Source organism: Babylonia areolata, chromosome 2, assembly GCF_041734735.1.
Source record: "Babylonia areolata isolate BAREFJ2019XMU chromosome 2, ASM4173473v1, whole genome shotgun sequence".
NCBI lineage: Eukaryota > Metazoa > Mollusca > Gastropoda > Neogastropoda > Buccinidae > Babylonia > Babylonia areolata.
In genome coordinates this window covers 3,032,488-3,048,782 of record NC_134877.1, presented here as the reverse complement: position 1 = coordinate 3,048,782, position 16,295 = coordinate 3,032,488, and the positions used below count along the sequence as shown (strand labels likewise).

At 45.3% G+C, this 16,295-nt stretch overlaps 1 protein-coding gene across 3 annotated transcripts in view; it reads right to left on the bottom strand.

The window, feature by feature from the left end:
* The window catches only part of LOC143296500 (uncharacterized), a 47,771-nt gene that overhangs the window by 4,336 nt on the left and 27,140 nt on the right, over positions 1-16,295 (bottom strand). For all 3 annotated transcript variants that reach the window (XM_076608472.1, XM_076608490.1, XM_076608480.1), the window contains exon 13: positions 998-1,347. In XM_076608472.1, the coding sequence (XP_076464587.1) occupies positions 998-1,347 (350 nt within the window). The remainder of the gene's footprint in view (positions 1-997; positions 1,348-16,295) is intronic.

Sequence of the window (16,295 nt, the reverse complement as noted above, 5' to 3'; positions counted from 1 at the left end):
CCTGTACGAATCCTGCATCAGCACCACAACCAACACCTCACACCTGTACAAACCCTGTAACAGCACCACAACCAACACCTCACACCTGTACAAACCCTGTAACAGCACCACCACCAACACCTCACACCTGTACAAACCCTGTAACAGCACCACAACCAACACCTCACACCTGTACAAACCCTGTAACAGCACCACAACCAACACCTCACACCTGTACAAACCCTGTAACAGCACCACAACCAACACCTCACACCTGTACAAACCCTGTAACAGCACCACAACCAACACCTCACACCTGTACAAACCCTGTAACAGCACCACAACCAACACCTCACACCTGTACAAACCCTGTATCAGTGCCACAACCAACACCTGACACCTGTACAAAGCCTGTAACAGCACCACAACCAACACCTGACACCTGTACAAATCCTGTATCAGTGCCACAACCAACACCTCACACCTGTACAAACCCTTTAACAGCACCACAACCAACACCTCACACCTGTACAAACCCTGTAACATCACCACAACCAACACCTCACACCTGTACAAACCCTGTAACAGCACCACAACCAACACCTCACACCTGTACAAACCCTGTAACAGCACCACAACCAACAACTCACACCTGTACAAACCCTCACCACAACCAACACCTCACACCTGTACAAACCCTGTAACAGCACCACAACCAACACCTCACACCTGTACAAACCCTGTAACAGCACCACAACCAACACCTCACACCTGTACAAACCCTGTAACAGCACCACAACCAACACCTCACACCTGTACAAACCCTGTATCAGCACCACAACCAACACCTCACACCTGTACAAACCCTTACCACAACCAACACCTCACACCTGTACAAACCCTGTAACAGCACCACAACCAACACCTCACACCTGTACAAACCCTGTAACAGCACCACAACCAACACCTCACACCTGTACAAACCCCTGTAACAGCACAACCACCAATATCTCCTCACCTCTTTCAGCCGGTCCTGGAGGCAGAACCGAACCTCAGGAGGCGTCAGCATGGAGGACAGCTGGAAGGTGTAGGGGGGAGAGGGGCCCAGCGGCTCGGCGTTGTACACCCCCCGCTGCTTGAGCTCCTCGAACAAGGCCGCTGCCTTCACCTCGTGGCCCGACCAGGCGCTCGCCACCAGCAGTGCCCGCAGGAGGGGCACGGGGAGGAGGGGTGGGCAGGGGGAGGGGGAGGGGGAGGGGGAGGACGCTGTCCTGGCCAGCTGCAGAAGGTCCAAGGCAGCGTGGACGTTGCCAGCGTGGAGGGAGTGCCATAGGAGCTGAGAGGACAGCACGCCTACGTCTGAGGGACCTGACACGCACACCACTCTGTTACATGCATGGGCTGTCTGTCTGTCTGGTTGGAGCTGTGTGTGTGTGTGTCTGTCTGCCGCAGCTAGGGCTGGGGCTGTGTTCAAGGCATGCTGTTTCAGTTTCAGTTTCAAGAGCTCAAGGAGGCGTCACTGCGTTCGGACAAATCCATATACGCTACACCACATCTGCCAAGCAGATGCCTGACCAGCAGCGTAACCCAACGCGCTTAGTCAGGCCTTGAGATGTTGCTTACAGCCAGCGCAACCGACCGACCACACAGGTGGGCCATTTCAGGGCTGGACACACCGGTCACTTCTATGAAAAACAAATCAAATCAACTCATGCTGTCCACAGCCAAGCCCACCACAAAGGGGTCTTAGACTCAAATTTATCCTGCTGTGCACAAAGCTTTTATTTTTCTGGAGATGAACCACACCCTACTTCCTGGAAATCAAATCAAATGAAAGTATGGTGCTGAGAGCCTTGCTGACCACTACGGCCATCTCAAGGCTATCGCCACACTGACATCTACTTCAAGTCAAGGGTAAAAAAGTACAGTAAAAACTGAACACTGCTTCAATATTTTCACTCAAAATGTTTAAAAATCTTCCAGAGTAGTACTTCCCGGAAGGAAATCTGTCTGCTGCTAAAGAAGGAAAAAAAAAAAAGGGAAAAAAGAATGAATCATTTCATGTTGTTTATACCAAAGAAACAAATGAAATGAAATGAAATGATGGTGCTTAGAGCCTCGCCGACCACTAAGGCCATCTCAAGGCTATCGCCACATTAATAACTACTACAAGGGTAAAAAACTAACAATTAAAACGAATCATCACTTCAAACTTTCCACTCAAAGTTTAAAAAAACTTCCCTAGTTTAAAACTTCAAATCTGATTAAAAATGTTCACTTCTTTCAAGAAGTCCACCAGCGTCCACGGAGGGACATCACGAAACAAGGTCTTCAAAGAAACCGCCGTGTATTATCTGTGTCTAACGTCATGCAGATCCAAGACTTGTTCAGATCCTTTGGTTCTGTTGGCCCATGACGGAGAACTGTGTATGGTGATGGATGAAATCAACATCGATTATGGGTGTGGGGGGTGGAAGTTGCAGGCGTGTAGCCATTTCAGGGCTCATCACCTGTCAGTTCTTAAAACCAGTCAAGAAACATGATGATAAAAGATTGATTAAAATATTAAAAGAATCAATTCTCTATTTTCTTGTTCGGACCACATAAAACTGAAACCAAACAGGGAGGCACTGGTTACTCTGCAGATCACCATTTACTGTGTTACAAGCCAGCCATCAGTGACTCACACATACACATTCTGGCGACATCATGACAGATACTAATAAACGCATGTCATTACTGTATACACTAAACCCCACCAACAAAGTAATTTGCCCCTCTCCAAAGGATTTGAAAGATGTGACGATGCTCAACAGGCACTAAAAGTCGGTGGAAAGTTCCCTACTATAGTCCAATAATCTGGCATCGCTATTTTTGAATGCTAGCTCCACTTTCATTCACAAAGGAGGGAAACTGCGTGTGGAGAGTTGGGAATGAAACTGACTGATGAGTGTCGTCTGCTTGCACCAGTGAGTTCGAGGACTATTCAGCGGAGGAATTAGGTCTTATATTAGAAGAAGTGTCAAAATATGATCAGATTGAAGAGTGTGAAGAATTAGAAGAAGATTCTGATGTACATTTAGGCTCCGATCAAGGAGAAGAAAGTGGTGAAAGTGATCCCAAGGACAATGTGCCACTCGCCGCTCTGCAAACCACGTGACGACCGGCTACTCAGCCTACCAACGTGGCCGCATTCCAGCAGCCGACAGGCCCTGCGCATTCACTGCCAAGCACTGCCACCCCTCTGGATTATTTCTTTTTGTTTATACCCCTCACATTTTCCATTTGCAGCAGAAGAGACCAACAGATATGCACAACAAAAACAAGTAGCCCGGGGCACACCTGACCCCCTATGGTTCGACACAACACCTGACGAAATGCGGGCTTACCTGTAGTTTTGGTGACTCTGTGACAGCAGTGACACTCTACTCACTATCCTTACTGTACAGCTATGCATTGTGTGCATATATAAACAGATCTGCACAGAGTGCTTAGAACAGTGACATAAGAGCAACATGGAACTGTGCTTGAAATTATCTCCAGTAACTCTTCAGTTGTGACAACTGACACTAGTTGTGTGACATTCTTTGGATTACCTGCGGGGACTGTACTGGCAGACAGGAGACAGATCATCTCAGGTAGGCCGCAGCTTCATTTCACAACACTAACGTGCATGTGCATGGGATAACTGCATGTTGGTGTGCTGTATTAGAATTGTCATCATCGCATGTGACATATTTGGTGACATTTTGGTGACAGAGACATGACCTTTCACATCTAGACACACAGAATCTCGCTCACATGACTGAACAAAGCCTCATGACCATACCTGCCGAATTTCATGACTCTAGAGGTTAATTCTTGGCTGTGGTGAAGCGTTGGTTTCCAAGGTTGTCATAGCCGAGGGGTGGCAATGGGGACAAGCTCCCATTGTCTATAAAATGCCCCTCACGGCGCGTGTCTCCAACAGCCTCTGACAACTAAGTCCAGCTCCTAGCCTGCTCGTGTGCCTTAGATATAAGCCCGGCGGAACTGCTACTACTGATAGGAGAAGGGGCGAAGGTGGGTTACCTGGCACCTGAAAACCAGTGCTTTGGGTAGATGGGGCTCATCAGCCAGGGAAGACAGCTCATCTAAAAGAAGGAAAACTCTGATTTCAAACCTCCGCTGCCTTGCGGCCATACCCACTCATAGGAAAGGCTTCGGGAGTCAACCCTGAGGAAAAATCCGGAGCCGGAGTCCCCAAGGCAGTCCGAGGCTGTATACAGCAACGTTCTGGCAACTCCTGCGACGGCAATGGAACCATGTGTATCGGCACTTGCCTTTCCAATAGACCATTCCAGTGATGTGGAGAGGGGGGGGTCTGCTGCATGGGTAACAGCTTGCCCTCCATACTTACTTACCCAGGCTTTGCGCTCTGGAGAGGTCACTCCAGCTTCGCTTTGCAGCGTTGACAAAATACGGGAAGGTGAAGCGTGAACCATACATACCCATTTTGAGGCTAAACTCACCAAAAGAATACGAAATCTAGGTGAGTTTAGCCTCAGAGAATCTGAATACAAGAGGGTCAAAAGAAGTCTTCTCTCACAAGTTTAAAAGAAGTCCTCAAACATTTTCAGAACCTCTAGCTCTGTTGGCACAGGATGGGCAACTGCGTACTCCACTTTGCTGTGGCTGGAGTCAATGTGGATTATGGTGGTGTGGGTGGCAGTGGGTTCAGACCAGGTGGGAAGGGAAACAGAGCAAAGCGTTCCTGTGGGTGGAGAAAGGATGCTGTAACATGTTTCACAGTGCATGACTTCTATGGCCTGGTTTACCAGACACTGGGCTTTCAACCATAGGAGGAAGAATCATCAACAACTTGAGATTCGCAGATGACATAGATCTACTAGGAGGCAGCAACAAAGAACTACAAGACCTCACCAAGAGACTAGAAGGAAGAGCAGGTGCATACGGAATGGAAGTGAGCACCGAGAAAAGCAAAGTGTTGGTAAACAGCTCAACCAACACCCAAGCTCAAATCTTCATGAACGGACAACTTGAAGAAGTGGATGCTTTCAAATATCTCGGCACCACCCTCACAAAGGACGGTCGCTCAACAACTGAAATAAAGATTAGGATAGCGATCGCAACATCAGCAATGGCTAAGCTCAGCAAGATTTGGAGGAGCAGAGAGATCAGCTTTCCAACAAAGATCAAACTGTACCGATCCCTGGTGCTATCCATACTCCTGTATGGATGTGAAAGTTGGACTTTAACAGCAGAGACTACTAGGAAAGTCCAGACGTTTGAGACAAAATGCTTCAGACGACTGCTTGGAATCTCATGGAAGGACAGAAAGACCAATGACTTTGTCAAGAGCCAAATAACTATGCTAGCGGGTCCACTGGAACCACTCTTAGCAGTGGTCAAAAGGAGGAAGCTGTCATGGTTCGGGCATGTGACACGCCACAATTCACTGCAAAAGACAGTTCTACAGGGAACGCTAGAGGGTGGTAGGCGAAGAGGGAGGCAAGCCAAATGCTGGATGGACAACATCAAGGAATGGACCAATATGGATAGCGCTACGCTGATACGACAGGCAGAAGATAGAACCGGATGGCGTCGTCTGACTACGGAATCGTCCCTCATGTCTCCTCTACGCCCATCCCGGGCAGGAGAATGAATGGAATGGAAATGGATGGGCTTTCAACCTGTCTGCCCAAGCCTCCCGACAGTCTCAACTGAACACAGGTGCATTCCGATTTTGTAGCTGCAGCTTTGTGGAGCTTACATGTGGACTGATACTGGCACAGCCCAGAATGAAGCTGGTCAAGCTTTCAGCCAGATCTTCACTTGCCAGGATCCCATCCTCCTGCAGTTCTGACTGGAAGGTGGTGAAAAAACAGACCCAGTCAGCTCTTTTGAAGCTGAAGCGCTGAGGCAAAGAATCCTGATCCGCCACCTTTGCTGTCAAAGCCACAGGGAAATTGTCTCTAACATGAGGTCATCATGTGCTTCAAACTCCAAAAAATCATCAGTTGCACCACTGTCCAAAGACAATGACATATCCCTGTCAAGGTTTTTATCAAATTCCAAGACTTGTCTTGACTGTCTGTTATCATGGATGGAATCAACATGGATTATGAGTGAGGGGGTGGAAGCTGCATGTGTGTCATGTTTCAATGCCTCCCCTGTGGGAGAGTCATGTCATGTTGCTTAGTGCCCTGCTGTCTTGACTGTCTGTTATCATGGATGGAATCTACATGGATTATGAGTGAGGGGGTGGAAGCTGCATGTGTGTCATGTTTCAATGCCTCCCCTGTGGGAGAGTCATGTCATGTTGCTTAGTGCCCTGCTGTCTTGACTGTGAAGCTGCATGTGTGTCATGTTTCAATGCCTCCCCTGTGGGAGAGTCATGTCATGTTGCTTAGTGCCCTGCTGTCTTGACTGTCTGTTATCATGGATGGAATCTACATGGATTATGAGTGAGGGGGTGGAAGCTGCATGTGTGTCATGTTTCAATGCCTCCCCTGTGGGAGAGTCATGTCATGTTGCTTAGTGCCCTGCTGTCTTGACTGTCTGTTATCATGGATGGAATCTACATGGATTATGAGTGAGGGGGTGGAAGTTGCATGTGTGTCATGTTTCAATGCCCTCTGTGGGAGAGTCAGTCATGTTGCTTAGTGCCCTGCTGACCGTAAAACGGCCAATTCAGGGCCTAAAACCAGTCAAGAAACATAAAAACAATATCATAATTTTGATTAAAACGATAAAGGAACCAATTCACTCACTTTTCAATCAAATCAAATCAAATCTCAGTTATGGCATTTAGAGCCTCACCGACCACAAAGGCCATCTTAAGGCTTCCACGTTAGAATCTGTTTCAAGCCAAGGGTAAAAAAACAAAAAATAAATGAAGATTAAATACTAATCACCGATTCAATCTTTCACTTAAAAAGTTAAAAAATCTCCCAGAGTTTAAAACATTAAAATCTGATTAAAAATGTTCATTTCTTTCAAGAAGTCCACCAGCGTCCAAAGAGGGACAAATCAAAATTCTCATTTGAGCCACGTAAAACCAAAACTATTTTAAAATATTGTAACAGTGCAAAAAAAGATCAAGTCACAGACAAAAGCCTGGGACCAAGTACTATTCCATCAAGTTGAGAACGTTTTTTTTTTTTTAAAGATGTTTGTACATGACACCACACAGATCCCAGCAACTGATCACGTGTCTGAAACTCGGACGCTGCTTGCACAGCACACACCATGGAGGTTCCTCACCATTCACAATAAAAGGATGTGTCAGAAAAGAATGACCCATGCGCAGCCTGCTGACAACAGTTTCCTCTTTTCCTGCTGCCCCCATTCGCACAGGGCGGGCACCTCTGTGTACTGGTCGACGAAATCAACATGGACCATGGGCGAGTTAGTGGAAGCCTGTGCAGACTTTCTGTCTGGACTATGTCAACCTTTTCTTTCTGGACACAGTTTTCACACTGACGAGTGATGGCCTAGAGGTAACGCGTCCGCCTAGGAAGCGAGAGAATCTGAGCGCGCTGGTTCGAATCACGGCTCAGCCACTGATATTTTCTTCCCCTCCACAAGACCCTGAGTGGTGGTCTGGACGCTAGTCATTCGGACGAGACGATAAACCGAGGTCCTGTGTGCAGCATGCACTTAGAGCACGTAAAAGAACCCACGGCAACAAATGGGTTGTTTCTGGCAAAATTCTGTAGAAAAATCCACTTCGACAGGAAAAACAAATAAAACTGCACGCAGGAAAAAAAATTTTAAAAAATGGGTGGCGCTGTAGTATAGCGACGCGCTCTCCCTGGGGAGAGCAGCCTGAATTTCACACAGAGAAATCTGCTGTGATAAAAAGAAATACAAATACAAGTCCCACCCTGCTGTCTGCAGACTATTGGAGATGGAAAGTTTGATGTAAACTAAGACTGGCCAACATGAGGGTGATAGAAGATGGGGAGATGGGAGGCACTGGCTACCCTGCAGATCACCATGGGACTGTGTTCCGAGCCAGCCATCAGTGACTCACACATACACATTTTGGTGACATCATGACAAAAACATTTCATTACTGTTTACATTAACTCTCTCTGGACCAAGGAATTCTCATGCATTCCTACATGAAACGGATTCAGATTCGGACGACGGAATGGAATAGCATTTTCCAGAAGTAAAAATCCATCACGTTCTGTACACGTCATTTTGTGATTAGCCAAGCAGGGTGTGCTATTCTGGGTCATTCCACAGCCGAATGCTATGACTGGCCAGCATGTCATGTGTGGCCTGTGTCGCACACACGCTGACAAAGTCACTGACTGGTTGCCTGCTTGCGAGCCGGCCTGTTAGCAAAATGGTGTCTGAAGCAGGTTCTTAACAAAATGTTGCGGAGCGAGCAAGGCATCGACGGCAACGTTTTACTGTTGTTGAAGTGCTGGAAATGCTACAAACAGAAGGGTCGGACATCAAAGAAGTGGATGACGATGAAGAATAAAGTGAAATAAGTGCAAAAAGTGAGCAATCTGACAAAGCATGGTGACTCTACATCAGAGGTCAGTGAAGGGGGGAGGGGTGGTTGGTGTACACGTCACACGACTGGAGGGGAAGGAAGAAAGTGTGCAGTTGCTGACATGAGTGACGAAGAATTCTTACACTTTCTGATGCGTGACTGGCATGAGGACTTGAAGCTTTCCCCCCACTCTGCCCACTTTTTCTGGCGTGTCTGGTCTGCATGTGTCGGATGAGTGTCACGCCCCCATTGACTTTTTCAAGATCATCACGGACGACTTTCTCCGTTTTGTGACTTAAGATACAAACAGATATGCCCATCAAAATCTAGCAACCATGGGTGAACTGAAGAGGAGGAGTATTTTCAGGGGGGGCTGCCCAGTTTGTCACAGGCCCAGTTTGTCACAGTGGGTACACTACTTGCTACCTCCATGCTACCCTATCTTCGGCCTCTCCCTCTCTCTCTCTCTCGTTCTTTTATTTTTTTTTTCTTTCTTTCTCTTTTCTTACGTATTTTGGTAGCAGAAATACCCTCCTCTTCTCCAACTTCTTTTAGAAACGTCTTTAACAGGTTTGGCCGCGCCATGATGCTTGAAAGTGCTGTTTGTCGGTCGCTTACGATTCCCAGAAACTCTATTTTCGGTTTACATGATCGCTGCACACAAACTAAAGAGAAACTGAAAGTCTGTTCCTGTAATCCAAAATGGCGGCACACCTCTTTCACAGTGGAAAAGGCAAAGTGCTTGAGAAAGATGGCTATACCTACACATTCCACAGGACAACAAATGATGTTATGCAGTGGAGGTGCACACGAAGAAGTACCTGTTCAGCCATCCTGAGGACTTTTTTATTCAATAGAGAGGAAGAGAATCCACGGATTCGAGTGGTTAACGAGCAGGATCACAATCACCCATGCGAACAGGAACGCGTTACCAAACTGCGCTTCATGGAAAACCTACGTGCTGAAAGCAGAGAAGATTGCACAAGGACAGTGAAGCGACTATGATGCTGGGATTGCACGGGAGCATCGCCTTGCAGCTCAGGAAGGTGGTGCCAGACCAGATCTACCAACGTTTCCATCAGTGAGGTCAATGCTGTCAAAGCACAAGGTGCTGACTACTGGTCAACCAACCCTATCCTGGTGTCGCCTTTTGCTGCCAATATCAGACATGTGTGTATACGCCACGACTTGATTTTGGAGCAGAAAGTCGCCAATGCACAACCATCAAATCCTGTAGGTTGTGGTGCCTTCACTCGAAAACTTGGTGTAAAGTGTGACACTTTGAACGTTACTCCAGTAGACTATATGCAGTTGTTTTTTTTAAACGCTGATCAGATCAATCATCTTGTCACTCAAACAAACCTGTATGCAGCCCCATTCAGCAAGGCCCATCCAAACCTGCCTCAGTTTTCTCGGGCAAACAAATGGGAGCCTGTCAACACAGCCGAAATAAAGTAGATCCTAGCCCTTGTGCTGCTGATGGGCACTGTGAGACTGTCGACCACAGAACTGTGGTGTGCCCAATACCAGCCTTCCAGTTTGCTGGAATCAACTTTCTGTCGAGTTTTAAATGACAAGGATCCCATGAAATGACTTCTCAGGCATACAAAGAGACGCGGGCCGGGTCCTAGGAACTATTCAGCAGAACAGCTGTGCTCGTCCACAATGACACTCAGCTTCTACTCCACAAAGGCATACAGGTTTGTCAGGAAAACATTTCAACTGGCCCTTTCCCGTCTGGCTGTCAAAAGGAAGTAGTAATTAATTTCTGGGAACCTGGCTTCACAGAGGTTCTAGCCACTCTGAAAGCCAAAGCTGTGGTCAACATCAGGGATGGCCAGCAGACTGTATGATGTGTATTGGAATGTAGAAGCATGATCAAACTTTGTGCTTTCCTGTTGATTACATGACCATGCTTTTGATTTTGCTTATCAACAATTTCTCAAGGTCATTCACCGGTCTGTCTTCTCATTGCCATTTCCTGTGGAAAATTCCACTCACGGAAACACACGAAGAGCAAATCCGAAGGAACCCGAGAGGCATTTTTTAGGGGTTGTGGCTGAGTCGAGGTTTCTGATTGGCTTGTCGGAGTAAAAAAAATAGCCCATTGGCCCAATCGGTCATGTGACTTTTTCCAAGATGGCGTCTGTTTTCATCACGGTTTCAATCGACACACCAGTTGCCTAAGATTTTGATCGAAATTTTCTACTAAAAGTCACGGACAATGCCAAACACGCTGGAAAGAAGTTTAGGACTGTCTTTGCATTCGGCAAAAAGAAGAGAAAGCGAAAGATTACAACACAAGCTGAAAAAAAGTTAACCAAAAAGCCATCGCCATATGGAGCTGACTCGTTGACCGCAGCATGAGCCTTCGCATCCCCATCTCCACACTGATACCAAACAAGATGGGGTTTCCAAACCAGATCGCGAGCACCAGGCTGTCCAAATCGATGCAAACTTCGAGTTTTTTGTCACATTCGCTCAAACTTCACACACACCCAGGTCAGAAAATGATTTTATTTGCAATGAAATCGGTCAAATTGAGCAAAATGGTTGACAGAAATGCAAAGAAGAGACATTGTTTGACCAAATACAAGTATAATCCCAAAACACGTTTTTTTTTAATGATTTTTGGTGAAAAACCTATGCCGTGGTCCACCTTAAACTGATCTTTCTCAGGTTAAACATTACATTTTGAAACAAGCGAGGCAAGGCCTTCAAGACTCACTTGTGATGCCAGTTTGGAGAGAAATCCAAGCTTTTTATAAATTGAGCATGATTTCAAAATGCAATGTTTCAGATGAGAGAGATCAGTTTAAAGCCAACTAAGTCCCCTACAGAGTAATTTGCCTTATTTTACTGTCTGCACCAAAACGTTGGCAATAAACAAAACTTCCAGGCTTAACAAAACAAGTTCCTGTTTGAACCAAAAATGATAATAATGACAGATGTTTTGTTGCGTTGAATATCAGATCCAAGTGCCAAGTCTAGACAATAACAGAAATATAAATATAACAGTAAATGCATTATACCCAATACATAAAAAGCTTGGATTTGGGGTCAAAGTGTATCACAAGTGAGTCTTCAAGGCCTTGCCTCTCTTGTCCTTCTTACCTGATTGAAATGAACAAAAGCCTCAGCCATTATTTCGTACACATTGAAACTTGGATGGAACACAAAGTAACCCCAGACTGAAATTGCATTTCATTCCGTTTTTACAAATGACTCGTGTAATCATGCATCCACGAACATGTAATATGAGTGTAATCTGTTCGAACATGTCATCTAAAACGTTGATTAATATTCACTTATCTTCGCAGGAACGCTCCAGTCCTTCGATGCCTGACCTCGTAAGGGTTGGTGATGTGTCTGCACAGCTGAACGTGTCGACGGTAGGTAGAATAGTACTTTGTTACTCAACACTACTGCTTTTGTTATGTGGCACGTTTGTCCATTTGTGACGTTGGAGATGCAGACTGGACAGTCTACACGGTTCCGGGGTGGAGCCAAGTCTTTGGTATAAGGTCAGCCGTGGAGGGTTGACTAGGAACAGCCTCATCGTGTACGTCAGCTCCTTGGAGAAGGAGTAGCTGTTCAGAGGCAAGGAGGTCAGCAGGGAGAGATGGCCAGTAGCGCCTCGACGACGTCCGCCAGGCTGGAACTGTCCCTAGTGGGCAGTGCGACCACTGCTAGGAGCTGTAGTGGGTGCCGGGGTGTGGAGGTACTGTGTAGTGCCGGGTTTTGTGTTGTTCAGAGGCGTGGTGGAGCGCCCAAATTGTCCATGAGTGTAGGCACTGTGTAGTGTCCTGTTGTGTGGTGTAAAAGCACGGAGTAGCGCTGGTGTGCTGCCGAGAGTGTAGCAGAAATATGTGACTAGTGTGAGAGGCTGTTCTACGTGCAGGATTCTTTGGACTTTCTCAACTGCTCTTCGGACTAAAGGTGCTTGCTGTTGTGTGAGTGATAGACGGTGTATCCTTCTAATAACTGTTAAATTGTGAAGACTGTGAATAAAAGAAAAACAGTTAGAATAAATCTGTAAATTAATGTGAGTATTATGACATGAACCAATTTGTATTATCAGTATTTTTATGTGTTAATAAAAATTGGTGGCAGATAACAGGAGTTAGATCTATTATATTTGTGTAAAGTCCCTGGTTAAGAACGCGCGAGTCTGAGCGAGAATTGTGTTATATTGTGTGTTGTCACATAGCCTTTTCTCCCTCAACTATCTCTTCACAACGTTCATAATGCACACTTCGATATCATGTACGACCGTCCATACAATATCCATTTGGCTTACGAACTTCAATGTGTGTCTAACAGGTTGAAGGAAGCCCCCCCCCCCCCAACACTGTCCCCACAATGGACGTGTTCTGCACTGGAGCCCGGCCTATGCACACCAACAAGTGTGCCCAGCCCCATCCACCCGGTAAGATGCGGAAGCATCATTCAGGTTTTCCAATTTTGTCCGACACACTGACTGAAAGTACTTCCACGGCACCAGTTGTGCCGAAACAGATGGACCTAAATTAGTCTTTCACGTACACGTCTCAAGTCAGCCAAAGTTCGTGTCTGCATCCGAAGCAAAGTTGGGCGAAAAGATTGGTGAAGAAGAATTTGATCGTGAAGAAAAAATGACTGGATTCAGATTCATCGATGTAGAACTCCTAGTAGACTTCATTTCATCACTTTTGTGCCCCAGTTGCAAAAAACAGTTTGGTGCTAATAGGTACTACTCAGCGTCGGAGACAAAGTTTTCAATAGCATCAAAGTTTACTTTCGTGTGCTCGTGTGGTCATGAGGCTAGTTTCTTTTCATCCAAACGCTGTAGGAAAACGTATGAAGTCAATAGAAGGTTCCCACTAGCTATTTCAGCTATTGGGAAGCACCAAACAGCTGGCAGAAAATTTCTAGCCAACATGAATATGCCACCCCCTCCTCAAAAAACCAGCTGGACAAACCACATAAAGCAAATTAGAACAGCCACAGAGACAGTTGCTGAAGAAAGTATGAATAGGGCTGCAGATGAAATAAGGGATGTGGAAGGTGAGGATGTGACGGTGTCAACTGATGGCACATGGCAGCGCCGGGGTTTCCAGTCCAAGAATGGTGTTGTGACCACTCTGACTGTGCATGGCAAAACATCGAAGGTGATCGACACTCACACACTGTCCAACCACTGCGACGGATGCGCAAAGAATGCAAAGACGACGATGACACCTGATGAACGCATTGAATGGCAGGTATGTATTATTCATATTGTATGTGTGTGTGTGTATGTGTCTGTGTGTGTGTGTGTGTGTGTTTGTATGTTTTGGAAATTTTGTAATGTATACTGTAAGAATGTGTGTGTGTGTGTATGTGCATGTGAGTATGTATGATTATGTGAAAAATTGGGTGTGTGTATAGACTGTGTGTGTGAGGTGTGTCAAATATTCTGTGAATAAAATGAAATTGAAAAAATAACCTTGAATGGCAGGTATGTATTATTCATAAGTGTGTGTGTGTGTGTGTGTGTGTGTGTGTGTGTGTGTGTATGATTATGTGAAAAATTGGATGTGCACATAAACTCTGTGTGTGTGTGTGTGTGTGTGTGTGTGTGTGTGTGTGTGTGTGTGTCTAATATTCTGTGAATAAAATGAATTGAAAAAAATAAACATATTTTTTTTCTTGCTTTCTTTATTGAAAAGGTGCAGCATGAACCCAGCTGCGACAAGAACCATGAAGGATCTGCTGGAAAGATGGAACCGGATGGTGCCGAGGTCATCTTTCGACGCTCCCTGGAGAAACGCCAGTTACGCTACGTCAACTTCCTGGGTGATGGTGATAGCAAGACCTTCGCAACGCTGAATAATGCTGATCCACCAATCTACGAAAACGTCCAGCTGGGCAGGTTAGAGTGTTGTGGGCATGTACAAAAGAGGATGGGGAGACAACTGCAGAATAAAGTGCAGGAGCTGAAGCATAAAACTTTCAACCACAATGGGAAAACAGTGAAGGGTATTGGGGGCAAGGGAGGGTTGACCATGAAAGCCATCAAGGTCATTCAGGGACACTATGGGGCAGCAATCAGGAACAACACTGGGGATGTGGTCAGTATGAAAAAAGACATTTGGGCAATTTGGAAACATAGAAACAAAAAACATGACGAGTGCGGAGCATGGTGTCCATCCAGATCTGGTGTTGGTGATGCGAACAAGAACAGTTTACCAGAATATGTTTGTGAGGCAATCAAGCCAGTATTTGAAAATTTGACAAGTGAGGATTTGCTGCAGAAATGTAGTCATGGGGGGACTCAGAACACCAATGAGTCCTTCCACAATGTCATCTGGCAGCGGTGCCCCAAAACAACTTTTGTTGGCAGGAAGAGGTTGTGCCTTGCTGTGGCAGACGCTACCATAGTGTTCAATGATGGAGAGTGTGGTAGGCTGCCAGTTTTTGACCACCTTGGAATGACAGCTGGCTTTTATTGCAAAAGAGCTTTTCAAGAGATGGACAGAAGCAGGATTACTGCAGCAGGCTCACAGGCTACACCGTCTGCCAGTGACATTCGCAGGAGTCGTGCTTTAGCATCATTGGCAACAAATGTCTCTGGGGAGGATTATTACCAGTCAGGTGCTTTTGAATAGGTAGGCCAGTTGAGTGTATGTGTTGTTTTGATCTGTTTGTTACTGTTATGTAAGATATTTATATTGTTTGTGAAGGTTAATGTCTCCTGTCAACAGCTTGCAACTGTATACAATGTTTTTTGGTCAAAATCGTGCATCACGTCCCTGTGAAAAACATCTCTTGTAAGCTTTATTACTTGCCAGGAGGTTTTTAGTGCATATGTAAGTTCAATTCCATATGCATGTCAGCTAATTTCTAGGTACTTTGGCCACTTAGCTCAAAGTGATTTTGTTTAAACCCCTATTTTAATTTTCAAAGTCAGTTTTCTCAAAACGGCTTTTTTCAGCAGGTCTGTATCTGTTTACTCCATATCTAAAAAACTACACAAGCTATGGGTTTGAAATTTGGCACACATATTTGCCATACTTTGGTGTACAATTTGAAGTAAAATCTAGTCTGTCAGACTGATATTCAATGAAATACAAAATAACAATTTTTGGTAATCGTCCAACCATCACTGAGGTCAAGATAATGAACTTGGCTCAACCAGAGAAGTCTAGATTGTAGTCCACTCTTTTGGAAAGGTGTTTGCCAAAAATGGGGCATGGGGAGTGTTTAGAAGTGGAGTTATCAGGGAAACAGTGACCTACCCCTCTTCCGTTGTTTGATTTTAGTACCTTTACTTCTCCCCACATTTTAGAAAGACTATGAGGTCCATTGTAAAAATAACTTTACAATTAATATTACAAATAGTTGGTGGAGGCACATACAAAAAATCATAGGAAAATATTAAGAAATAAAAAAAGTTACAGCTAAAGGAAATTAAAGAAAATTTTCGATTTTTGAGCATGGAACCTGGCCTTAACATTTAAACCCCGTTGCTAAGTAGTTTTAACATTTTAGCTCCTCTTTACTTTGAAGGGAGTTTTTTTCAAATTGGCCGAACTTCCACCAGCACACTTATATTAGCCATAACTTTCTATTTATCCCTTGACAATATATTCAGTACCACCAGAAAGCTCTTTTTCTCCAGTTTCTGGTGTGAATGGATTTCTTTCATATGTTGTTCTTGGTGAAAATGTTACATCACAATGAAACACTAGTACCTAAAGCCCCAACACAAAAAAAAAGATGCTTTCTGGCAGATTCCTGGTCAGAACTTTTTACAAAGCAAGCACGCAGAGCACCGAAA